General features: G+C 34.0%; 1 protein-coding gene across 2 annotated transcripts in view; it reads right to left on the bottom strand.

Annotated features, from left to right (window-relative positions):
- LOC120860216 (uncharacterized protein KIAA2026-like) overlaps nucleotides 1-26973 on the bottom strand; it is a 103643-nt gene that overhangs the window by 37309 nt on the left and 39361 nt on the right. For both annotated transcript variants that reach the window (XM_040235999.1, XM_040236000.1), the window contains exons 3-4: nucleotides 13896-15313; nucleotides 2865-2944 (exon numbers count right to left, since the gene is read on the bottom strand). In XM_040235999.1, coding sequence (XP_040091933.1) covers nucleotides 2865-2944; nucleotides 13896-15313 — 1498 coding nt within the window. The remainder of the gene's footprint in view (nucleotides 1-2864; nucleotides 2945-13895; nucleotides 15314-26973) is intronic.

Raw genomic sequence — 26973 nt, 5'->3', positions numbered from 1 at the left:
GCTCTTTAACCAATAATTAATTGATTTTCCTACTCACAAGTACAGTACTATCTGAAGCATCTGACATGCTTATTTAAAAAATAAGATAATAAAACATTAAGTTCTATCACTTAATCCTGATAACAACCTTGTGAGGTGGGAACTATTATTATTACCCCATTGTACATATGAGAAATTAGAAGCTTTGAGCAGTTAAGTAAGTTACAGAGTTAGTGCTAAAATGGCATTCTAACCCAAGTAGCTTGGTTCCAGAATCTACACGCTTAAGCACTGTCCAGATTACTAATATCTATCTAGACTTTCTGAATCAAGGATGGACCATTAGAGGATGAAACCCAGGATTTTTCATTTTTAATAAAAGTGTAAGTTTCTTTTTATGCCATTGAACATTTGAGAACCACTGATATAACTCCTAGGAAAAACTGGTACAGATATGGTCAGCCTCATTATAATATACACACAAATATAAATACAACAGGCCTTTGACTGTTTACAGTGTATACTTTAAACAGGAGTGGGAGATTACTGTCTTGTCCTGAGGTATAGGTATCACTTGTTTATATGAATAAACATGGATTCTTCCTGAAACAAACAGGCTTACCCATTTCAACTAGCTAAAAAAAATCAACAACTATCAAATTAAAAAGTAGTTGAAGTCAAAGACAGGATTTACTTTTTTAATTCACCAGAACCTTAAAAAAAAAAAAAGAAAAAAACTTCATGCAATTTAATCCCTGGACATGTTTCTGAAGTACTAAATGTCATATTGTTAGAGCTTTTTGAGAAGGAAATAAATTCACTTGTTTTATAATAACCAGTCTTCTTACATGTGGAAGACTTTCAAATAATTAAAGAAACTATCACAGAATTATTCTAAAAGGCAAAACTGTAAGTTCCGCATGTAACAACAAAGTTTACTAGTGACTAATATTATCTCCTATTCTTTGCTTATTTGAAGCAAATGACCTATTTCTTGGGAGATGGCTGTCAATTTTCTTCCTCAATACTACCATGGTATTTAAATTATAAATTAGGAATAAGAACACCTGTTCCCATAAGTCTATTCCCCATCCCTAGCCCCACCCACCCCCAACACACAGCCCTGCCCTCTTTCCAGAAAACCTTAAGAACCAGGAAGAGGATGTTGTTTATTTTAAACAGTTCAATTCAGAAAAACATGTACTTTTGACCTTCAGTTTCTGAGTGGTAAGCAAATGGTCAGTAACTAACTAAAAGCATCACTTAAGACAGTGTTTTTCATACTTTTTTGCCCAGAACTCATGGTCAAAAATACATTTTACACTGCATGTCAGTAAACACACACAATGGAAACCAAAGTTTTATGAAATAACATTACCTTTACTATATTTGACACACTCTTAAAACTTCTATTTTAACTGTGTTAGCTTAAAAAAGAAATGCCGGCCATGTAATATACTAAATTAATTTTCATGCCTCACTAATGAGTACCACCTTCAATTAAAAAAAAACAATTACTTTATGCAGTGTTACTTACTACATATAAAAATCATCAGTTTAATATAGGGATGAAGGCAAATATCAACAATGGACCAGATCTGTCTTGAGATTCATATTCCCAGGATGAATACTTTGGGGTATTAAGGAAAAAAAATAAGTGGGAGAAGCACGAAATCAGTGGAAGAATGAATAACCATATACTCTTGTAGCATTAAATAAGGCTCACAGGCAATGGTAGAAAGGTCTCTAAATAAACAGCAAATACTTTTTTTTCTTTTTATGGAATATGCTGAAACCAGGGTTACTTTATATAAAAGGATTCTGTAGAAATTATTCATCCTAAGGATGTCATTAAAAATATTCTAAAATACTAAGAGAAAAACATATCTATTTTCTTTATTGTTCATTTAAAAGTATTAAATTTGACCAGTTATTAACTTCCATTAAAAAAAAACACTTCTAAAATAGAAATTTTACTTAAAAAAAAAAAAGGATGTGTCTACATTTTTGGATATATGTAGTTGTTAAACTCATATTACATATTATCAATATTTTCAGTTATTACTCCTTTATTTTCTTTTTTGTTACATTTTAACATCACTTATATTTTTTGGAATTGTTAGTTTTATCACCTAAACCAGAAATAGATAGGACACACTACTAGAAGAAAATTTTTAGAAAGTCATTTGTTGTAGAAAACTCATCTTTTATAAAGTAGAAAATAAAAATATTATTTAATTAAGGTAAACTTCTCTGCTTATTCCAGTATCAGCTTCAAACAGAAAACTCTTCACATAATCACACAGCAGAACATAAAAGTACTTTTTTTCTTTTTGCAGAAATGTTTAAAAACCATTCAGTTAATAGTCTCTCTGAAGTTCATATATAGCTGTGTTAAAAAAAAAACACTGTTTTTTAAGTTAATAAATCTATCATTTCTACAGTGCCCAAACAAATTAAAATAGATTACCTAGGCAATATTAGCATGTACAAACTAGAGTTTGTTCTTGGAAGACTTTCATTTAACACATTTATATATATATGTGTGTGTGTGTATATATGTATATACACACACATACACTATATGCTACACTGTAGTTAACAGTTTAACATAGTTCTATTAAACCACTTCTATAAGATAGCATAGCATAAACAAACCACAGATTTTTTAAATATCAAGACAAAAAGAGAGGTAAAAATTTCTGAAATACTAGCAGATTAAATCATTGCTATGTCTGCACTTGCAGGGGAAAAGTCATAGTTGGAAATATTTCATTGAAGTATTGTGTGTTATGGTGGAACTTGGCCAGTCTCTTGAGGAACAATGTAAACACAGATATAAAAAATTAAACTGAAAAACTTTGAGACAAAATTGAAACATTTACCTGAAATTCTGGTACAGTAGGTGACTTTGTGACAGTTTTCCTCTTCTTTGTGATTGCTTTTTTAGATATGGATTTTTTTCCTTTCAAGATTAAAAGAGAAAAGCTTCATAATGCTGTTTATAGCATTTCATTAACAAAAAGCAAATTACATAGAACCTTGAAAGTTAAATTATAACTAACAGATGGCTTCTAGTGAGTCAAATAAAAATGAATCAAAACAAGCCCCAGCAAAAGCAAATATCAAACGGTAACTACCCATAACAGACATATTAACAAATGGTGTTTTCTTAACAGCCAAACTATTATAATCTCTAATGTGTTGCATGGTACCAGAATTAATTACAATAAGATTTGGAAAATAAAAAGTCATATTACTACCGCTTAGTTAAAATATAACTCACAACTTAAAATGAGGTTACATAAGGGAAAAAAAACCTTACCTTTAACAACGACTTCTGTAGTCAGGAACTTGTACAGAAATATATTCTGAAGACTATATATTCTTTATTCGACCTAATGTGAAAATCTTCTCAGCTTAGGAAACAAGATTTTCCTTCTATCTCTTTAGCTCTGCACTCCCCTAATGGGCTGCTGTTGGCAGTATTTAATAACCAGTTTTAAAACAAGGTAAACATTTCCCTTTAAAGTGCACCTCACCATTTGTGCAATCAGAAACCACAGGGAAAAATAAATCCATATTCTTAAAGAATTTCAGTTTATAGCATAAAGTATATATAATCTATAATATGTATTTAAGCAGACTAAAGAAATACTTGCATACATACAGCCTCTATCTTATTTTAAGGAACATATTAAAGTAAATGTTTTTCCCCATTTATAATTGGCAAAATCAATTAATAAATTATTTAACAAACAGGAGACACAAGTACAATTTATGGGGACAACAAAGAATTATAAAATGGAAACCTTGCCCTCCAAAAGTTTACAAAGTAAGGGAATAAAAAATTAATTTTAGCTCACAATCATTTGTATGCTAAAATCACTTTAAAAACTATTTTTTCAAAAGAGAAAATTGCTATACTAAATAATTCCTATTGTTCTTTTCTAAATATTTTCTTAATAGATATGATTTTGCATGAAAACAATCAATCTGATAGCACATTTTATTCAAGTCATAAGCATATTCTAGTTTACAATATAGTTGTATTTTCTTTTGTATTTGTAAAATCAGATCACAGAACTATAATTTGAATCATTTCTAACTTTGACTCAATAGAATCCAAGTATACCACACTTGAACTACTGCAAATTTTCAACTGCTGAGATTCACAAGGGTTTTAGTGTTTTGCTCTAATAGGTAACAACCTGCTACTGACTTTTGCTTTCAATTAAATTTAAGAACCTAACATATATTTTCTTTTCTCATTACTCTTATTTGCTTATGTGCTCACACAGTACAAATATTAGAACTAAATTTATACAAAAATAGGTAAGTGGGTGGGCTGCTTTAGCAATATCCGAGAAGTGATTCCCAGGTGGTGCTACTGCTAAAGAATCCACCTGTCAATGCAGGAGACGCAAGGGATGTGGGTTCAATCCCTGGGTCCAGAAGATCCCCTGGAATAGGAAGTGGTAATCCACTCCAGTATTCTTGCCTTGAAAATCCCATGGACAGAGGAGCCTGGCAGGCTACAGTCCATGGGGACCACAAAGAGCTGGACATGACTGAGCACTATCTTACTATATAATACAGCTAATAACTGATTTCTAAACTGGGTGCAATAGGTAACTCTCAAGTGGACTGATGGATCTGAACACCAAAATGTCTCTCCTCTGAGACATGCTATCTTTACTATTATCGAAAGTTTACAGGAAAAGATTTAATTGCTTGCTGACTTAAGACAGTTTGAAGGAAATGAAATCCTTCCTCATTCCTATTCCCCACCCCTCAGAACGCCTCTAACTAGCTTTTTAAAAATAATTTGATTTTGTATTTACTTATTTACAAGCACAACAGAGGACATTTTTTGTATTTCCAATTAATTTGATATTATTGCCACAGAAACACCAAACTTACATAATAAATTCTCAATTAACTCTAACAACCACTCTATTTAAATAAATTAAGCAGCTGAGGTGATTACTGGGAACCTCCTTTCATCATGTCATTTAGATAACTTAAATGTTATTTAGAAACTGGAATTAGTATTGGGAGTTTTGGAATTAAACTACCTGGATTGGAATTTCCGCTCTAACCACTTACAAGCTGCAAGACCTTGAGCAAATTATTTTATTTCCTTGTGCAGCTTCACTAAAACAGGAATAATATTTCCAACTTTGTGAGAATTATACAAGTTAAAGCATGCTAAGAGCTTAGACTACTATCAGGCACAGGGTAAATCATCAACACATGTTAGTGGTTCTCATCTGCCTTAGATACGTTGTGATAAGAGTTTAAACAAAATGTTAATTATTTTTCAACCTTCTTCAATTTATTAACTTACTCCTTCATTTTAATTATTCCTGTTCTGATGTTCTCTGTTACCATTCAACTTTGTACATATATCAATTAATGTAACACTTACCATACAGTGTTACAATTATCTGTTTATATGTTTCTCTTCCTTACTAGATTGGGAATTACTGACAACAAAAATCCCATTATTCATTTTGTATACAAGTTAAGATCCTTAAATATAAGAATCCTACTCTTCATCAGAAATGTTCAGTTTGGGGATAGGGAAAGGGAGGCAGGTTAACTGTTTACAATTCTGAATCTACTTTATAATAGAATGTAAATAATTTACACAATTTGCCAAAGAGTTTCACAACATGACCTAGGAAGGAAACTAACATTTACTGAGCACTTACTAAGTGTCAGTAAGGTGATATATAAATTATCTCAGTTAATTCTCAAAGAAACCTTCCAAAGTAGGCAAAACCTCCATTTTAATGTGGGATAAATGAAGATCAAAAGGTTTTTAACTTACTTAAGTGTTACACTATAATAAGTAATCCCCACAGCCAGGGCCTCTTAACTCCAAAGTTCATGCTTTTTCCATTATGTAATTCTAACCTCTTAAAAATCATAGTTACCATTTATTGATTCCTACCATGTGCCAGACACCATGCTGGGTACCATGCATTCACTATTCCATTAATTTTTGTGAAATTACAGCAAGATAAGTATTAGCTCATTTTTCACAGAGAAATAAACAGGCTATAATCAGGTAAATAAATTAACAGAGAACTTATAACTAACATGCACTGAAGCACATACTTGTACTAGATATGTCTCACTTCAAAGCTGTGCTCTTTTTATGGTAAAATACTGCATTTTTTCAGGCTTTCTGCAGGGATGTAATTTGTATTTGACTGGTTTCAGAACATTCCTTTAATTAGGGTTATAAGATCTGCATATTCACTATTACTTAATATCTTTGTCCTCAATGGAACAATATGAATACAAAGTTTTCTATATTCATCAATAAAAATTAACTGTTACTGTTCATTAATTATTGCTTTTAAAATGGAGAATGGAATACTATAAAACCACACAGCCTTTATTTGGTAATCTGTTTTTGCTCCAGGGCAACCCACTCCAGTATCCTTGCCTGGGAAACCAATGGACAGAGAAGTCTGGCAGGCTATACAGTCCATAGGGTCATAGAGCTGGAAATGACTAAAAAACAAGTTATATAGAGGGCAAGTTACATACTTCCCCCACCCCAGGGGGCTTACTTGATCATACCCAGAGTTTTACACCCATTGGCCTAAGTCACCTGGTCTCATAAAATATAACTGTCAAAAGTCAATTTAAAGCATACAAAGAATTTCAACACAATTCCTGAGCCTAAAACATAGACATGGCAAAAAGTATCAACATGTACCTCAAAATGGAAAAGGAAACCTAAATATGGCCTCCTAATTAATGATATAAGCACAACCTAATGAAGTTTTTTAAAATTATGCTTAGATCAGCTCTAGAAGGAAGCCTAACTTAACAAGGAAAGATAGAATTAAAAATATAGATTTATACTATTAACAGGCACAGAACTGTAGTCAAGAATAAGGAGATACACTTCATCAGAAAAATTAAGGTGACTATCATTCCCAATCCAACTCTTTCCTCAGTCTCTTACTCTTCATTTTTATCTTCACCTGGTATCCCTGCCTGTATTCACTCCTTGGCTCCCTGAACTACTCAGACCTCCACTTCAATGCTCCTAGATCCAGCATTCTCATATTTAAAAACTATTCAACACACATACTTCTATCTCAGTACTTTCATTTTAGGGATTCTGATGTGAATGAATACTAAGACACTGATCACTATACTAAGACACTGATCACTGTTAAAATCAGAAACCCAAGGGCATATGTATTATTAGCAATTCTGGCAAGTGCCTGTTAGACTGTAAAGTCACAGAAAGTCTAAATATGATCTTTATTTACTAAATGTCCATATCTTGGCTAATATATATATATATATTTTTAAGTTGGCATTTTACTTTTATTTATTTATTCTAAGACTTAGATGAGACTTAAAAGGCTTAGAATAGTGCCTGGTACACAGTAAGCATTATAAGAGTACTGGGTTTTGGGGGGTGGGGTAACTAGAAGGCATTAAAATACAAGGCCATGGAATATAATCAATTCTTTCACTCCAGTATCTTGGCATCTTGAATTGGTTCTCTAAGAATTTTCTCCATAAAGATACATATCTATAGTAATATTAACACAGAATTATACAACTGTTTCAAAAATACAGGCCTAGGTTTATCTGATTATTCAATATAATCAAATATTGTAGATTACATTACTTTCTCAGTCATTCCCTATATGCAGCTCATTACTTTTTATACATTTGATATATTTTATTTCAACCTCATTTCCCAGACTGTATTCCTGATTCAATTATCTAAAACAGCACCATAAACCCAGAAAGAGATCATCCCCAAATGGCATATTTCCATCATTCAAATGCCTTCTAAACCATCAACTTTTCAACTTTTTCCTTAAGTTCTTCTCTAATTACTCTACTCTTCCTCAGTGAAACTTTGCTTATTTATACCTCCATGGTTTTGCTCACTTATTAACCACTTTCATCTACCCAACCCCCTTATTCTTCAAAGTCCTTCATCCTCTATAAAATCATACTATTGAATACATTGATTTATCCTCTCTGACCTTTGATTGTATGGTCTTTACTGTATACTTAACAATTATTAAATGAGGCTATTTACTAATTTTGAATCTTAATTTCTTCAATAATAAGAAAATAACAATACTTGTCCTGTTTATTTTAGTTGGTTTAGATGAACTACACAAAATGATTTGGTTGAAAATAATGACCATGTAAGTAGGGAAAAAGCCTTCCAAACCAAAATAGTTGAAATAAATAACTTAAAAATACCGCAAGCTTTTTCATAACAGTCAGTGTACTGTGAATCATTTCTGTTTATTTTTTCAGGTTTTATAAAAAATCCTCTCATTTTTAAAATTTATAACTCACTTCAGTCAACTCTATTTGCTCTGTACAATCTACAATAGTATGTTACTGAAAACAATCGAAATGTCCATTAAGGAAGCTAGTTAAATGAACTACACAATACACATAACAGAATCCTAGGCACTCATTTAAAATGATGGCACAGAGATCTATTCATTGCACAAAGATGTTCATGGTAAACTGTCATGTGGGGAAAAAAGCAGACTGCAAAATGGTATGTATAGTATAATCCTACTCAAAAATAAAAATGCTTTGAAAGAATATGAAAATACATGTTAAATGGTAAATCTTAGTTATTAATATATCTTGGAGAATCATACTGTGTGTGTTTATTTATTCATTCAATAGATTCTTATGCAATGTGTCAGTTATTGTGCTAAGTATTAGGGAGCAAAACCAAAAATAATCCTTCTATTCTCAAGGATGTTATAGAAATGAGGGGAGACAAGCATCAAAATAACCTAGAAATAAATGCAACTATTAAGAATAAATTTTATAAATAAGTATTATGAAGGAGAAGTATCTGGTGCTGTAAGTATGCACAATTGGGAAAATGACAATGTTTTTATATTCTGTAATGTTTCTAAGAATAAGGAACAGGTTTAAATAATTGAAAATAAATTCAAAATTTACAAGGCAGAAAGAGGGCTCCCCTGATGGCTCAGTGGTAAACAATCCACCTGTCAGTGGAGGAGACACAGGTTCAATCCCTGGTCTGGGAAGATTCCACATATTGCAGAGCAACTAAGCCTGTGCACCACAACTATTGAGCCCATGTGCCCTAAAGCCTGTAGTCTGTAACTAGAGAAGCCAGTGCAATGAGAAGTCAGTGCACTGCCACTAGAGAGTAGCCTCCGCTTGCTGCAACTAGAGAAAAGCCTGCATGACAATAAAGACCCAGCACAGCCACACATAAACAAATTAAAAACAAAATTATATTTTAAAAAAGCAGAAAGAAAAGTCTAATTCTGAAAATAGACTAAAATGTTTATGGGTCACAAAACTGCCTCAGTGCACTTAAATTAGCAAATCATTTTCACCCAATTTGTCTTTGTGCCTTCTACTAAAAATCATCTGCCATTACAATAAGAAGGTTTCACTGACCTGAGGAGTCCACCAAAATTTCAGGTACATGTAATCAACAGAAAATGGACCAGGCTGACTACATAAATCTAGACCAACCACATCTAGTCTACCCTAAGTAGAGGTTCATAAATCAGCCATGGATGACACAGCTTATCCCAAAGCATATTCTACAGCAAGGGTCCCCAACCCCTGGGCCTCAGATTGGAACTGATGCAGGGACTGGTACTGGGTCTTGGCTTGGTAGGAACTGGGCTGTACAGCGAGTGGCAAGTGAGCAAAGCTTTCTCTGCCACTGCCCACCCCCATTACCACGTGACCCATCACCCTCCCCAACTACTCCCACCCCCGTCCATGGAAAAAGTGTCTTCCCTGGTGCCAAAAAAGCTTGGGGACTGCTGTTCTACAGAATATTATTACTTGAAAAAAAGTTCTGTGCCGGGACCCAGCACGGGAGATCCCACCCATGACAAGGTCATGCGGAGAGACCTGACGGGGGAAGGTGAGTCAGGTCTCAAGGGGTCCTCTGCCTGAACATCTACCCCGAAACCAAAATCTGACTGTTTATTGTCTGCTATACTATACTCTTCTGACATTACAGGGGGCTATCCTCGACCACCTTTCTCTGGAAAAAGTTAACTTAGAGCTCCAACTGGTCTCCTGCATATGAAAGGAGTGTCTCAGCTCAAATCCCTCTGATGGCTCTCTAACTTGCCTGACAGTTAGAGCCTTTTACAACTTGTGATTGTTTACAGGCCCCCAACCGCGAGAGGCATGAAGCTTAAAACATCTTAAAGATATAGAGCCTTTTCTAAAGAGCTAAAAATTATACTGGTGATGGGTTTCACTGTTGAGTCAATGACTGCTGCCAGGCCTTCATATTCTTTATCTTTTAGGCACCTGGAGGATATTAATCAATGTAATTGGGATATAGAAAAAGGAATATACTAGTTTTGATGTTAGCAACACTAGACTTTTGAGTTAGTGAACTTTCTCTTTGTTATAAATCACTGTACTCCTCTTTCCTTGTTATAAATTGTTGTGTCCTTGCTATATAAGAATGTAACTTTATTTAGTGCTTTCTGAGAGTGGCACCAGACTTTGGAAAGAACAACACTTTTAAGGCAAATAAGTTTTCTGGTTGACAGACCTTATCAGAAAAGGGCCATAAAATGCTAATAGGCTTCCTGACCAGAAGATGATGCAAATCACCTAAGACTTGTGTATACAGCTAGGTATGCAGAGAGAAAGCCTGGTCTCAATAAGAGTCAGGGCTGCTGACACTGCATAATTTTGTATTATCCATTGATCTCTATGTACAATCAAAAGTATAAAAAGCTTTTCTGGACAATAAAGGATGGACCAGTCACTGGAAAGACTGGTTCCCCCATGTATTCTTTTCTTTCTTACTCTATTTTCTGGCTGATTCCCATCTGGGGCTTAGAGGCTAGCTGTGTCTACTTATTTGCCCGGGCTTCTAAGACCCACACGAGAGACTGCCCAATGCGGGGCACCCTCTGCTATTCAAGCGGGCGCCTGTGGCCCTACGTAGATGGTTCAAGTCCCTTGTCTCAGGGCTTTATTGGCTTTCTATGTAAACAAAGGAATACAGCCTCTCTCCTCCTCTAAATTTTCTACTACACTAGTCTTTCCTAACCTCTCTTTATATTTCTAAATAAATAAGTTTTTCCTCGTTGACTCCATCCCCACTTCGAATTCCCTGGATCCACTGGGGCTGGACCCCGGCAGTTCTGTATTCAAGTAAACTTGAAAAATACTAGGTTAAACAAAACTAAACAGTTTTCTTCAAGATTTTCTGGAGTCCTTAATACACCAGCTGAGAATCATATATGTGTAATTCTGAAGTCCAAAAGTTTCTGAAAACTAAAATTTTAAAAACAACTTCTATCAAAACATGATCAAGTGTTATGAGGTTCTTTACAGTCTTCATCTCATTTAGACTATTCATACATTTTCCTGTAGAAATTATACATTTGATTACAGGGTGGCCCTAAGGTCCACTGGGGATGTTATTTAATAAACATTACATGCATACCCTTCTAAAATCTGAAAATTTCTGAAATATCTGGTACAAAGTTTTGTAAGCTGCATTGTGGACCTGTATTAATGCAAAATGTGAATCTATAAGAGGACAAGTTCCTAAACCTATGACCATGAGGCTCACTTTTAAAGAGTAAGAAAGAAAACACTGGATTAGGATATGCCCAAAACCAACTATAAAAGGCCCTGAAGTTGAATATCTAATTAAAAAAAAAAAAGCTCAGGGCAAAGTATCAGAAAGACAAGTATACAGAATGATGTAAAATAAATGTTTTGTTGTTATATCATTTTATATAATACTGTTATGATAGTAAGAAGTTTAGTGTCCAATGAAGAAAAATAATTGGTCTATGCTTACTCAGTACTAACAAGGGAGAGGAAAAGTGTATTAGCCAGATGCTAGTATTTTTGTCATGGAAAACTGACTTTCTAAAATTTGCTCTGAAGAAAAAAAGAGAAAGTATATAGGCAAGTGCATTATTTTCTTCTACTTCATGCTGAAAGCCTTTTCTTCCCAACAACAGGCTCTGAGAGCATGCACAAGTACTCACTGAATTTGCTTTCGAGTTTTTTTCATATACTTGTCTAGAACTGGACATGCAACTCCCACAGATTTTATATCTGACCTACACACACTCCAAACTTTCATTTAAAAACTGTAGCAACACTTTGTGTGTTTACAATATAAACTCCTTTTAATTCAGTCCTCAGGAGCTAATGCTTTTCTTTTGCAATTGGTAGTCTGTATAGGAGCTACCATCAATATCTATTCTATAAACCATCATAAATAAGTCATAATTACATTTGAACACATGAATAGTAGGTCATAAATGAACACTTAGAAGGTTTTAGGTGACAATGGTATTAATAAAACTACATACTTTAGAAGTGAAAAAAGTTTTTAAATTTAAAAATATTACTTACTATTTTAGAGGCTAACATTTCAAAGAGAACTTGGTAAATCAGTCAAAATAAATTTACATAGCCTAATGGATTGCTTGTAAAATTTAATGGATTTATTACTGAGAGTTACCTTAAAAAAAACTGTACCTTTTTATCATATAGATCATTGTGGATCACTCTGCAATTTTTAGTTCAACAAATTAAGCCTGTTCTTGATGGTAAATTTTATACTATTTCTTTATCAATTATATATTACATACACATTTAAAAGTATTTAATTGTATTTAGTGATTTAAACAACTAAGGTATAACAGCAAATATATCAACTAAACAAAGTTCACTTCCCTTATTTGCCAACTCATTAAGTTATTGTCAAATCTTAATTATCTTTGTTACTGAGGGAAAGAGTAAAAAACTGAAACCCACAAATGATGATAAACCGCAACTTGTTTCTGTAAAACATTCAAGCTTTTCCCAATCAGGCAACATTTTCTTAGGGTTAATTAAAAGAAGCTTTTATCTCATCCATCCTATTGGTAACTGAGACAAAAATTGATTAAATGGCAAACAACAGGAAAAGCAAAAGCACCTGACTAATTTAAAATGCAGCGCAATCACTCACTGAAAACTTTATTCGTAAGATTTTCTTGTTGTTAACGTTCAAACAGGCTTGTGACAAATACAATGAGTACTTAAATTTGGTGTAAGACAAACTTACAAACCCTTAAAACAAATAAGCTTCATAAGTTATTAAAGTAAAGTAGTTGCTCAGTCATGTCCGACTCTTTGCAACCCAATGGACTGTAGCCTACCAGGCTCCTCTGTCCATGGAATTTCCCAGGCAAGAGTACTGGAGTGGGTTGCCATTTCCTTCTCCAGGGGCTCTTCTTGACCCAGAGATCGAACGTGGGTCTCCAGCATTGAAGGCAGACGCTTTACTATCTGAGCCACCAGGGAAGCCCATAAGTTATTAAGTTGATGTAATTTTTTCCTTATAGACAACATTTTTTCTGGATATGAAAATATATACTAAGAGAACTTTCCAGAGTGCTAAAAATATATAATGTGGGAAAAAACTAGGACCCAGAAAGAGACTCTAACTTGCCTTAGTTTAAGAAGCTAGTTGCTATGAACTTTAGTTTTAGGAATGCTAGGTCCTGACATCAGTGCTTTGTCCACTGCACGGAACTGCCCTTAAGGTGGGGAAAAAAACACTTCTTAAAAAGGATGGCAAGGATCACTTATGGAGAAACTGGTCCAGAGAATGTTCAAAGATTTTCAACTGAGAATTAAATTCAAATATATTACATCGGTATTTTGTTGTTGCTAGTATGTAAAACTTCTTCTGCTCCGGGTTTTAATTACGGGGACTAATATAAAACTTTTCACACACACACACACACACACAAAATATATTTCATTTTGTCAATCAGAGCCTTCCATGATGCCTAATTGAAAGAACTACTTGAAGTATGCTAAAATGTAATCGTTGCCCATTTGTGTCAGCTTACCAGATTTGTGCTTCTTGTGTTTTGCTTTCTTTTTGATGATCAGTAACTTATTTTGGATCTCAGGTTTGTAAGACTTGAATGGAAGGGAATGAAGACTTTCGCGCTTTCTCTGTAAGTTTTCATTCAAAATATCTTTCAATTTCTTTTTTTTCTTTTTCTTCTTTTTTGCCCTCATTTTAGTTAGTTTAAGTTTCTTGTGGCTCTGCAGTGACTGTTCTAATAGAATATCCCTTACAACTTTGTGGCAGTTAATGTCTGGATGATCACTGTGGCTTCCATTTACATGTATCTGGCAAGATTTCAGAGCATTTTCTTTTAACGGACTGGGTTCAAGCTTTACTCTGGAAGCTTCACCGTATTTTTCCTGATTTTCTATAAACCTTATTTCACCTGGACTGAGAGGCTCTCCAAAGCTAGTAACCTCCCCTGGACTTCTCGGTTTCTCTAAATTTTCTTTACAACAATCAGTTATATTCATTTCACAGGGCCTGCGAATTCTAATTTCACAGTTAGACTTCACTTCTGTTTCAACAGAGATGTCATGATTATCTAAGTTCATTTTAGCAGGGCAGCAGGTTGGATCAAAATTAATTTCCTGCTCTTTTCTGAAGGCAGAGGGCAGGGCTTCTCTACTACACCTATGCTCTCCATTACTTGCACTCACATAGTCACACTTCAATTTCTCCAGTTTAATCCGAGGTACTCTTTGTATTTTAATGGGTGGAATTGGAAATTCTGGGGCCTGAAAAGGTCTTTGTTTGTAAATCCGTACATCTGCACCACAGAACTGTGGAAAATGTACATAAGCATTCTCCAAATAATCATAACCAAGAATAACTTCCCTGCATTCATGAATAGGTTGCCCAAGTACAGCATCTTGAACTTCCTTTTGTGTTTCATACACAAAGTCACAAAGACCCTTAAGTATCCATACTTTTTGGTAGAAAGGTAGCTCATGAAAAGGTTTTTCTTCCAATGGATTAACTTCTCCAAGAACTTTAAAAAACTGAGGACACAGCCCAAGTTTTTCAGCACAGCTGTCAGGATTTTCTGTCTGCCCTACAGCTGTGTACCACTGCTGCACTCTCTGTCTCAGTGCTGCTTCCCAGGTCCTATAAGGCAAAGTAGGTCTTCGATGTAAGGTAGGTCTGCGATGGGGAGGACTTAATAGAGAAGTCATTATTTTAGATAGAAAAGCATTACACTGAGGCATCAGAAGACAACGTTCCAATTCGTAAAAGACTATTTCTGGCAAATTTAAAATTTGCTGGGCTAAACAAAGGAAATGCCCAATAGCTGGAATTTCCCACATCGTCTCCATACAAGTTGGAGCTGCTTGAGCTAGAAGTTTTCTTTCCCATTCTTCTATTTCCTTTTGACTAGCTTCTTCTGCTTCTTTTCTTTCCTGCTCCCGAAGCCTAAAAAAATTTAACAAATTATATTATTACTATTTAAAATAGAGGATACCATAAAATACTCAATTTTAAGTATGTCATATTTATCTTCAGACAACAAGGCTTTCCAGTTTAGATGTACTTTTTTTTTTTCAGATGAAGAAATACACATACAAATTGATACTGAGTTTTATGGATGGAGGATTATCACTGACATTGCCACTCAAAAGTAAAATTCAAATCACAAGTCCATCAACTTCAAAATAAATGGACAAAAATTTTAACTGTTTACTAAACAAAACCACAATGGCAACCCACTCCAGTACTCTTGCCTGGAGAATCCCATGGATGGAGGAGCCTGGTAGGCTGCCGTCCATGGGGTCACACAGAGTCGGACACGACTGAAGTGACTTAGCAGCAAACAAAAGCACAGTTTAATGTTTTCTAGAAGCAATATGATGTCATATAAGAACTATAAAGATGTTTACATCCTTTAATCCCATAATTCCATGCCTAAAGAGTTACATGTCTGTCAGTGTTAACTGGAGTTCTATATTAAAAAAAAGAACTATAAAGAAGTTGTATTACACAGCTGGAAAATAAGCTGGCTATGTTATATAGCCTTTAAATTAAAATTATGAATATCATCTATAAACACAAAAAATATCAGAACACAGCACTTAACAAAGAGTATCAATAATAAGTATATGCACATACTAATAAGGAAATGACAATATTCCAAACATAAATGGCTCCTAGGTCAGTGAGATTATGAGTGTTTTTTTCCCCTTAAAAATTTCCTCACGTTGAAACTGTAAAAACAAACAAAAATTTTTCTTTATGGGTAATGCTTTAAATTTTCTTAAATAAAAAATTAAATTAGATAAAAAGAAGTCTTGTGATTTTGCATTAGGCAATGTGTTTTTAGATATGGCACCAAAAGCACAGTGACATAAGGAAAAATGATGAAGTGGACATCATCAAAACTAAAGCTTTTTGTGCTTTTAAAGGACATCATCAAGTGAAAAGACGATGACAGAATGGGAGAAAATTTTTTCAAAATCATGTATCTAGTTAAGAGATCTGTAACTAGAAAATGAAAGAACACATATAATAATAAAGGATAAAATAGCCCAACTAAAAATGGACAAAGAATAATTTCTCCAATGAAGACATACAAATGAATAATAAGCAAATAAAAAGATGCTCAACATCATTATGCATTCAAGAAATGTAAATCAAAAACCAAAATGGGATACCAATTCATGCCTACTAAGATGATTACTGTACTCTGAGAAATGTGGAGAAACTGGCACCCTCACACACTGTAAAGGGTACAGATGCTTTGGAAGGTAGTCTAACAGTTCCTCAAAAAGTTAAACATGTGACCCAGGCATCCTACTCCTTGGTACATGTCCAAGCGAAATGAAAATATCAAAAACCTGTACATGAATGATCATAGTAGAATTACTTAAAATGGCCAAAGAGTAGAAATATGAAATGTCCATCAACTGTCAAATGGATTAATAAGAAGTGGCATATCCATACAATGCAATATTATTTGGCAATAAAAAATATACAGTGCTGATATGTTACAATATGGATGAACTCTGAAACGTACTACTACATGAAAGAAGTAACCCACAAAATATCACATATTGTATAATTCCACTTATATAAAATGTCCAGAAATGTACAGAGACAGAAAGTAGATCAGAGGTTTCCTAGGATTGAAAAGGTGTGGAAAATGGGAAGTATCTTAATAGTCTGTCTTAGATGACGAAATGTTCTAAAATTGACTGTAGTGATGTGTGTACAACTCTGTGAATATACAAAAAACAAAAGAATTTTATATTTAAATACGTAAATTCTATGGTGTGTGATACAATAAATCTGTATTTAAAAAAACTGGAGCATATAAGGTTTTAGGAGAGACATTACAATATGACAACAAAGGGGGGGAAATGTAATAACTTCTCTTATTTCTGATTTTTCAAGAGTGAACTCTTCCTCTAGAATAGATATATAAAGATGTGACTAATTCATGAACTCTAAATGAACACTGAGGTATAATGTCTGACATTGGCTATTTTTCTGTTAAAAAACAGCCTAACATCATATTATAATCTGTTAAAACACAGTAAGAACACTATTTTAGCAGTATTGGGACTTCTCATTTTATTGAAAAAGCCTACTTTTACATTTCTGGCTGAGAGGTCACACTACAACTACCTTGCTATTACTGATAAAACAAATTATCTGATCAAGTAGCCTGGTTCATTAAAGAAGTTAATAGAGAAACATATAAAATGTGTGATTTGGCATTTAAGTATATTAATTACATCTAAATATCCAAACAATGTTAGACATTTTAGCAAGAAAATTTTTTTTTCAAAAGTGCTTATAGTTTTGAGGAGTTTCAGTTTTTCATTGAATGGGGGTGGTGGTGGGATGGTAGAATTTGGCTTCCCTAGTACAAAGCTGAGATTCCAAAAGCCCACAGAATTAGCAGAAAGGTGTACTAGCAATAATAGTCCCTTCTTCTGGCCCCAACTAAAGGCCTGAAAGGAAAACTGTCTTCATAACAGGAGTGGTGGATGGAAAAAAATAAAATCTCTTCTAAGAATTTATAACTGTAAGCTGACTAATGTGGATTTATTGCCCACATTCACATTTCCTGGGTGCTCAGAAAAGTTTAACGTAGTTTCATGTCAAAATGTAGTTTCATGACTTGAACAGAAAAAAATTAAATCTCTAAGGCAATGCACTTTGTAACTGGATCTTAAGGAACTCCCACACGGATACAATGACAAGGAATGAGTTAAAAAAAAAAAACACCCCAAAATATAAAAGGAAAGAAGTTATTGTGAGGCTCAGGAAAAAAAGTATGACTTCTAAAAATACTACAGATATGGGAAATTTAGGAGGTGGAAAATAGGTCTGGTGAAAAGAAACTGAAAACATGGGTAAAGAGGAGATTATTTTAAAATGGCAAGGTAGTATGAAAAAGAACTGAAGAAAATGAGTAAATATGGAAACTAAGAACTTAAAAGATTTATAGTTAACTCAACAGAAATCATGGAAGCCAGAAGACAATGGAATATCTTTAATGTACTTAAAAAATAACTATCAATGTAAATTTCCATTCAGAGCAAAAGTATCTTTCAAAAATGACAAAAATATAGATATTTTCAAACAAAAATGTCATATTTGTGATGAACAGAACCTCAGCCAAAGGAAATGCTAAAGGATTTACCTCAAGTGGAAGAAAGGTCAGTGATACTGGACTGATGATTAGAGATGGGAAAAGAGTGAGAAATTGGAAATATATAGGTTAATCTATACAGATAGGGCATAAAATAATGATAAAAGTGCTTTGTGGAATTTAAAAGGAAGACAAGATAAAATTAAAATATATTATAACAATAGCAAATAAGCTGTGTGAGAGATGATTAAATTTAATAGTGTTTCAAGGTCCTTGTATTAATCAGGAAGATGGTAAAAATACTGATTAGGCTTTAATAAGTTAATGAGGCATGTGAAAGTTCAAGGTAGGGACTAAAGTAACAGACTTTAAACATGCACATTAGTAGAACCAGAAATATGGAAGGAAAAACACATAGCAATGAAAACCGGTGGGATACATGTTAACTAAAGCAGTACTTGGAGGGGCATTTATAAATAAGAATGTATATTTAGAAAAGAAGGAAAGTTGAAAATAAAATATTCATATTCATTAAAAGAAAAGAAAAAACTAGATAAAAACAGCAAATCAAAAGTCCCAAAGTTGAAAGGAAATAGCAAAAATTAATGATATAAAACAAATAGAAAAATAATTAAATTCAAATGTTTGTTCTTCAAAAATGTTATTAACAAACGCCTGATAAGACTGATGAGAAAACAAAACATACACACAAAAAACCAATACCAGAAATGAAAATGAGTTTATAGATTCTATAATTTAATCCTATAGATTCTACAGATATAGATACTACAATGTTTATTGTAAGAAATTTTATGCCAAGAGATAATTTTAATGAATAAGCAAGTTTTTTGAAGAACACAAATTAACAAAACTGACACAAGAACGAAAATCTGAATAAACCTGTATTTACTGAAGAAACTACACACTTCAAAATCTTCTCTACATAGAAAAATTGGGGTCCTAAAGCCTTCACGAGAATTCATCTCAAAAACTTCAGTTAATGAAACAAAATATAAAACGGGCATGTTAAAGAAGTAAAAGAGGGAATTAAAAATAATGAGTAATAAGAATATAAAACAGATTCAGGTCAAACTTTTAGAGATGAACACTACAATGTCTGAGATGAAAATGGGACTGAATGGGACTAACGGCAAATTAGACATAGCAGAAGAAAAGATCAGTGAACTTGAAGACAGTAACAGAAACTATCTAAATTTAAAGATACAGAGAAAATATTTCTATAGTATATACTTCAGGAAAAAGATGAGCACAGAAGTTCTAAGATGAAAGAAGGATTGAAGAACAAATCAACTGTGAACCATGTAGGTAAATAAACATTATTACAAAAAACAGTAACAATAATGTCTAGTTTGGGGTAAAAAATGAGATAGAGCTGAATTATTAATCAATAATACATAAAACAGATGAGGCAGAAAAGATCCATATTAACAGAAAAAGAGCATGTAACTTGCAAATTAGCAGAAATACTTATAAGTGAAATAAATCTTCACTTCCACAGATGGATGTCAACAGATAATGCCAAGCTAAAAAATCAAGAACTCTTAAGAGCAACATAAGCATATATTAAGAAATATGGAAATAATCACTAGAAAAATTACCTAAAAAGTTAAAGGTAGATGTCTCTGAGTCATGAATTTGAAGATGAGCTGAAGTAAGAGTTGCTGTCTTTCATTAAAAGCCTCAGTAGTACTATTTGACTTTTAAACTATACAGCCAATGAAATAAAAAAAAATTTCATAAATAAACTTTTTAAAAGCTAAAGAATATTAGCCAGGAGCTATAAAAGAGCCAAAAGACTTATAGATACTGTATATCTTACCATGTTAGATTTATGTATATTTTGTATCTTAACATGAAACTGAGTTTCTCTACAGTTAATATATACTGAGAAGAGTAATCATTTATTCAATGTTCTGTTAACTAAAGGAAAGGTTTTCAATTTAATCTCATGAAATGTAACTCAAGAGTTTAACGGTTCGGTAGAGGAAATTGCATCTGTTCGAATATCAGCCATCAAAAAGTGCATTCAGTATACTTGGCACTGAAACTGATTTTGGTCAACCATGTCACAATCAGTTATGCTCTGTTTTTGTATCGGTGAAAGAGTAATAACTAGTACTCAGGGAAGAAAATGAAACGGGGAGTTGGAGCAGACAAAACACTTTTATGGACTTGTTTTTGCCTAAAACAGTGTTAGCAACCTTTGGCCAATAAAGGCTAGAGATATGGCAATTTCAGATACTATTCAACTTACAGATGGGGACATTAAGGACATAGAAGGACGATGAGATAATTTCTTTAGGCTTACATAGTGTATTAGTGTAAGATCAGCAATATAAATAGTCTGCCATTGGTAGGTTAAAGTTAGCACCAACTGGCTTACTCTGGGAAGAAGAAAATTTACACAATTATTCATGCATTCTGCAGGATCACGTACCTGGAAAGGCCATGACATAGTGGTGTTATGATGCAGCCAAATATGGACACTGCCTGAAGTTATTCAAGGGCTGCTACTCATGCTTATGTTGCCTACGAACTAAACCTTTTAGGAGACAATGATGGATTCTAAATTCAAACCATGAGTACTGAAGAGGTAGGAGGAAGAGAAAGTCTGGTCTGGTACAGGCCAGCATAATGTGGAATAATCCTTTAGAATTGGAACTGAGAGTCTCTATCCTGTCCTCAGCAGTGTGGTACATATGGAATGGGAGCTTGCCAAAGACCTCTAGAGTCAATATCTATAATATGCCAATGAAAAAAAAAACACTTAAAATATAAGTAAAACAATTAAAAAACACTATATTAAAAAATGCGGAAGCAAACCAGTGTGCTCACCAGGACAGATTAAAAAAAAACAGCTTTCAAAGTTATTCTTAATTTAAAAAATTGTTCTGAGGTGTTATACTAAAACAAATACAGTGCTACATGTTTCTAAAATGTTAGCTCAAAAAGTAAGCCTTCAGTATTTGTGTGATGCTATAAGACTGCCTGAGGATACTTATAAAAACCACATTCACTAATAGGAAAAAGGAAAGTTAAAGAGAGTAGATCCTAATAGTTCTCATCACAAGGAGAATTTTCATCTTTTCATTACATCCACATGAGATGATCGATATAATTAAACCTACTTTGGTAATCATTTATGTAAATCAAACCATCATGCTGTATATCTTAAACTTATACAGTGATATATATCAATCATTTCTCAATAAAACTGTAAATAAAGGTAAACACTACGAAATGAACAATTTTTTTTTTCCTGGACAAGTTCTTGATTGTTCCTTACTGGCTTAGAGAAAATTAATCTGTTACTATGTAAAATACTAACAGAAGCTGTGCCTAAGGTTATTTTGATCATATATAACTTGGCAGGAACATCACTCATGAGTAAATAGCTTTACAAAAAAGTTATTATATGTTTTAAAGTATCCTAACTTTAGTAGTTTTATAAATTTTATCTAATGCCTATCATGTATAAAAATACAAAGAGGTGAAAGTATGGGCCACACACTTTACAATCTAGTAAGAAACATATACAGGAACTGTAATGCAAAATAATCCATTAACTGAAAAACCATTATAACACAATGTTTAAGCTGGTTGAATGAAAAAGGAAAGCAAGACATTCATTTACATTTTCAATATAAAATATTATATTTTAGGAAAAGCAATTATTGATATTGTTTAGTCAAGCTTTTTACTTAGCTACAAACAAAAGAATCTCTTCCAGCTGAGTAGAAAAGGAATTAAGCTCTGTTAACGGTTTGTTGTTACAAACCAAACTTAACAGATATGAACTGCAACTACACTTTGACAACTTCTCCAGGAAAAATTAGACTGCCACTATTATTTGGTATTTCTGATCCTAGCAACCTAGAACAACTAGAAGCTCCCACCACCACCTCTATCAAAAGATAAACTTCCTTGCCTAAGACTGCCACCTCATGTTGGTTCCAAGCAATTTCAGGTGAGAAGAGTATGACTGGTCATGGAACTTCTTAGCTTAGTTGTGAGTGGGTATGAGAATACAGATTTCCTGGCAACTGCTTTGCGAAGTCAGGAAGGAAGGAAGGAGAAGGGGATGACAGAGGATGAGATGGCTGGATGACATCACCAACTCGATGGACATGAGTTTGAGCAAGCTCTGGGAGTTGGTATTGGACAGGGAAGCCTGGTGTGCTACAGTCCATAAGGGTCGCAGAGTTGGACACAACCGAGCAACTGAACTGTGCTGAACTGCTTTGTTAAGTTAGGGCTTATAACATGGGAAATTACCAAAATGTAGGGCAACTGTTCAAAACTGTGGGGTTGTCACAAATGACAAATGTCTACTTCATTAAGTCATTGTTACTTTAGGTTATTAAGAATTTGAAAATAAATCAAATGTAAATCGTAATTTCTAAATCACAAAAATGCAGAAAACATTTTTTCTTTTAACTTCAGCACTTTCCAGATCAATAAAATACCAATAAGTTTATACAACTTACATGCACACTACTTCTGGTAATCCAAATCGTTTTGCAAAGAAAAGAATGGTGCAGTGGTACAATATTTTTAACATGGCTATTTGATTAAAACTGCTACCTAATACTATCATATTTCGGATTAACTGAAATTTACTTGAGGAAAGCTAGCTTTCAATTTTAACAATTTTTTAAAAAACAGTTATCTAAAATGTATTACATACATTCCGGCTTAATAAACAAGGAACACAAACTATAGTTTAATCTTTTCTTAATGATTCAACGTCATCATTATTAACAAAATGCAGTGTCACGAGTAGCTTAAAGACTATTCCAGCAACTACACATTAATCAGCCCTTTCATTCCATTTTCTTCTTTGACTTATAGTGCTCCTGTCTTCTAAATCAACAGTGCCTCTCTACACTAATCAGCTCCAAGACTGGCTGCTACCCTATTAGCATTTACCTGGAGAAGGCCAGACTACCAACCCCTCAGTTCAGTTCAGTTGCTCAGTCATGTCCGACTTCGCGGCCCCATGGACTGCAGCACGCCAGCCTTTCCTGTCCATATCCAACCCTTACTCAATGTTTATTTCTCTCTGTTAAATACGTATCATCTGCCATCTCCTTTGTATTGGTTCCAATGCATCTAGGTAAATAAAGATAATAGTATAGGAATATCAAGATTTTTGTAATCTGATCTAAGAAACCATGGTTTTTATGGCCTATAATGTACAAGCAAGGGAAACTACCTACTTTATAAAAATAAAATACAGAGTAAAGACTCCCTTCCTTTAACTGAAACAGATCACAAATCAGAGACCTAACTGTTGGACTTAAAGATTTTTAAAAATAGTTTACTTTTAGGTCTGTGTCTGCCCAGATGATCACCTAAAAATTATTAGATACCTGTCTATTAGATACTTTAGTTAACTGAAGTATTGCCATATTACCATAATATGGACTAGAATTATTCAGTTTGCTGCCAACTTGAATTTCCAATATATTGAATAAAAAGTTGTTTAAAGCTAATGAACAGGAGAACATTTTCCCACTTCTTATACCAGAAGTTTTAATCAAAAAACAATGAAAAAGAGAAAGGTACGCCCAGGTTTTTAAGCACAACTACAGTAACCTCTGCAACCTTCCTTGTCTTCCAATCTGACCTTTCTTTATGATGTTTTCAAAGTCCCTTTCAGACCAAATTTTTCAGTAGCCATATTCTCAGCTAGTCTCTGACTAACTCTCAACAGGATAATTAGATCGACAGATTGATAAAATCATGATAGCCGGCAGAATAATTGTACATAGGGAGGGAGGCTTTGTTTAGCACTCCTATGTATCACATTACATGTTGCTGATGAAATGTCGTATATTCCTTCTGAAGACATATCATAATTTCCTTCCTTTTTTTCCCACCAAAAAATCTTGGGAAAGGCCCAAAAGATGTAAAAAAAAAATAACAAAAACAAAAAACTCTGCTTATCCCACAAGTTAGGTGGCACTTTATAAATTTTAATACTTACTGCATTTTCAACTATAAAAGAAAATCATGCTTATGTTAGAAAATTTAGAAAACAAAGGTTAAAATAAAAGGTCTAACTATTCTTGATACATTTCATATGTTTTTAATGTAAACTCTAAATTTGGATGCACATAAAGTTAACAATCTCTTGGCACAGAAGAGAGAAAAGGGAGACTAGCGTGACAAGCATAGCAAGAATGTGGGATAAAGGGTGTAAAATGGGGTTAGAGAGATAGGATGAGGCCAAAAGTTGAAAGCAGGGTCTTATAAACTATATTAAGCCATTAAAGTTCTTGTGTGTACCTGCTTTGTTTTGAGGAGGTAGAAAGTAATGGGAACAGGGAAGAGGCATGATCAAATCTGCATTGGGAAAAGTTCATTCTACTTTTTAGACATGAATCTGAGCAAATTCTGGAAACAGTGAAGGACAGGGAAGCCAGGCATGCTACAGTCTATGGGGTCGCAAAGAGTTGGATACGACTTACCTACTGAACAGCAACAAAATTCTACCTTTAATGTGAAAAACAGAATAGAATGAGGGTAAGCATGGACACAGTTTCACTAATTAAGAGAAGATTATAGTTGTCTAAGTGAGAGATTAAGGAACTGGATGGAAACAGAGAAGACAGAGGGAAGCAGATTAAAGAGAGATTTAGGAAATAAAACATCAATATTTGGGATTGAATTTTGATTTGTGTATAAGGGAAAGGAAGATGTCCTGTATGAATCTCAGATTTCAAACTTAAGTAATCTAACAGATGGTGGTGCCATTCACAAAGATAGGGAGCACGACAGTGAGATCAAGATCTAGGAGTAAGCATTAGGCTTTCATAATTAATTTTTGATGTAATCATTTTGAAGAAGAGATCTATGGCAAATGTCTTTTGTTTGCCTCCAGAACTATTCTCTACTGTATAGTTTTATCTGTATCAGTAGGCAACCTCATCCGCTACCTTTCCTTAGGTTTAGTCAAGAGTGTCCTGGCAAGATAGGAAAGTAGGGTAAAGTATTTATTCCCTTGGCCTCCTCTTTGTGAAGTTTTTGCTATTTGCCTAACACACATGTGCTATACAAATAATAACAGGGAAATAACTTGAGATGATGACTAGCTCTGTTTAATATCCTGTTAAAATTTCATGAACAATATAAGCATAACTGTTAAGAACGTGTGTATTAAGTTCACGTAAGTGGAATAAAACTTTTATAAATGGACTTAAAAGTTTTGTGGGGGGAGTTGTGTCCTTCAAAGGAAGGTATCATCTCAATAGTCTCTTCTTTGTACTTCTAATGGCAACCCACTCCAGTACTCTTGCCTGGAGAATCCCACGGAGGGAGGAGCCTGGTAGGCTACAGTCCATGGGGTCACAAAGAGTCGGACACGACTGAGCGACTTCACTTTCACGGTACCAGTAACTAATCCCCCTTGTTTACTAACAGCCTTATGTGTTTTTTTTTTTTTTAAGACACATTTATTCAGAGTCATGATCAGACTATTACATTTAGCAATCAACAGCATGGGTGCAAAAAAACAACAACAACAACAAAATGCTTTACACTTTCCACAGAACAGAAATTAAAATTAGCTGTTACACAATTAATCACAAGTACAGTCCTCAAGTTGCATTGTCTAAAACATGTCTTCTTTGTAGCAGCTAGGCCCTGCTACCACTCTGCTTGGCTAAGTTCACAAATCTGTTGTAAGCTGTAGTTTCCCTGTCACTTCTCTGGCTCTCCTCTCCTGCTAAGTTTTGTTTTCTGCCAGTAATTAAAACATTCCATCACTGCCATAGCTACTGCTACTACTGGAACCACCAAAGTGACCTTGGTTTCATGGTTTGGTGAAGTACTGGCCTCTACTGCCATAGGGGACAGAACTTCTGCCTCCAAAGTTTCCACCTTTTGTGGGTCCAAAATTTGAAGACTGATTGCTGCAATTGCCAAAATCACTGTAGCTTCCATCATCTCCAAAATTGCTTCCATCATTACCAAATCCACTATAGCCATTCTCACAGCCACGATATCCACCACCAAAGCCACCTCAACCACTAAAGCTTCCTGCATGACCAAAGTTGTCGTTCCCATCAAAACCACCTCCACAACCACCACTGAAGTTTCCAGGACCACTTCGACCTCTTTGGTGGATGAAGCACTAGCTATCTCTTAGTTAGAGCTTTTCTTACTTCACAGTTGTGGCCATTCACAGTGTGATATTTCTGAATGACAATCTTGTCTATGGAGTTATGGTCATCAAAGGTTACAAAAGCAAAGCCTCTCTTTTTGCCACTGCCTCAATCAGTCATGATTTCAATCACTTCAAATTTCCCATACTGTTCAAAATAATCTCAGGTGATGTTCTTCAGTGTCATTAAGGTCATCAATAAAAACTTTTTTTACAATTAAGAGGGCATTGGGTATTTGAGAATCTTCTCTTGAGACGGTCCTCTTTGCTTCCACAATTCTCCCAACCACC

Source organism: Oryx dammah, unplaced genomic scaffold (genome assembly GCF_014754425.2).
Source record: "Oryx dammah isolate SB20612 unplaced genomic scaffold, SCBI_Odam_1.1 HiC_scaffold_11050, whole genome shotgun sequence".
In the NCBI taxonomy this organism is placed as follows: Eukaryota; Metazoa; Chordata; class Mammalia; order Artiodactyla; family Bovidae; genus Oryx; species Oryx dammah.
This window is presented reverse-complemented; position numbering and strand designations above follow the sequence as displayed.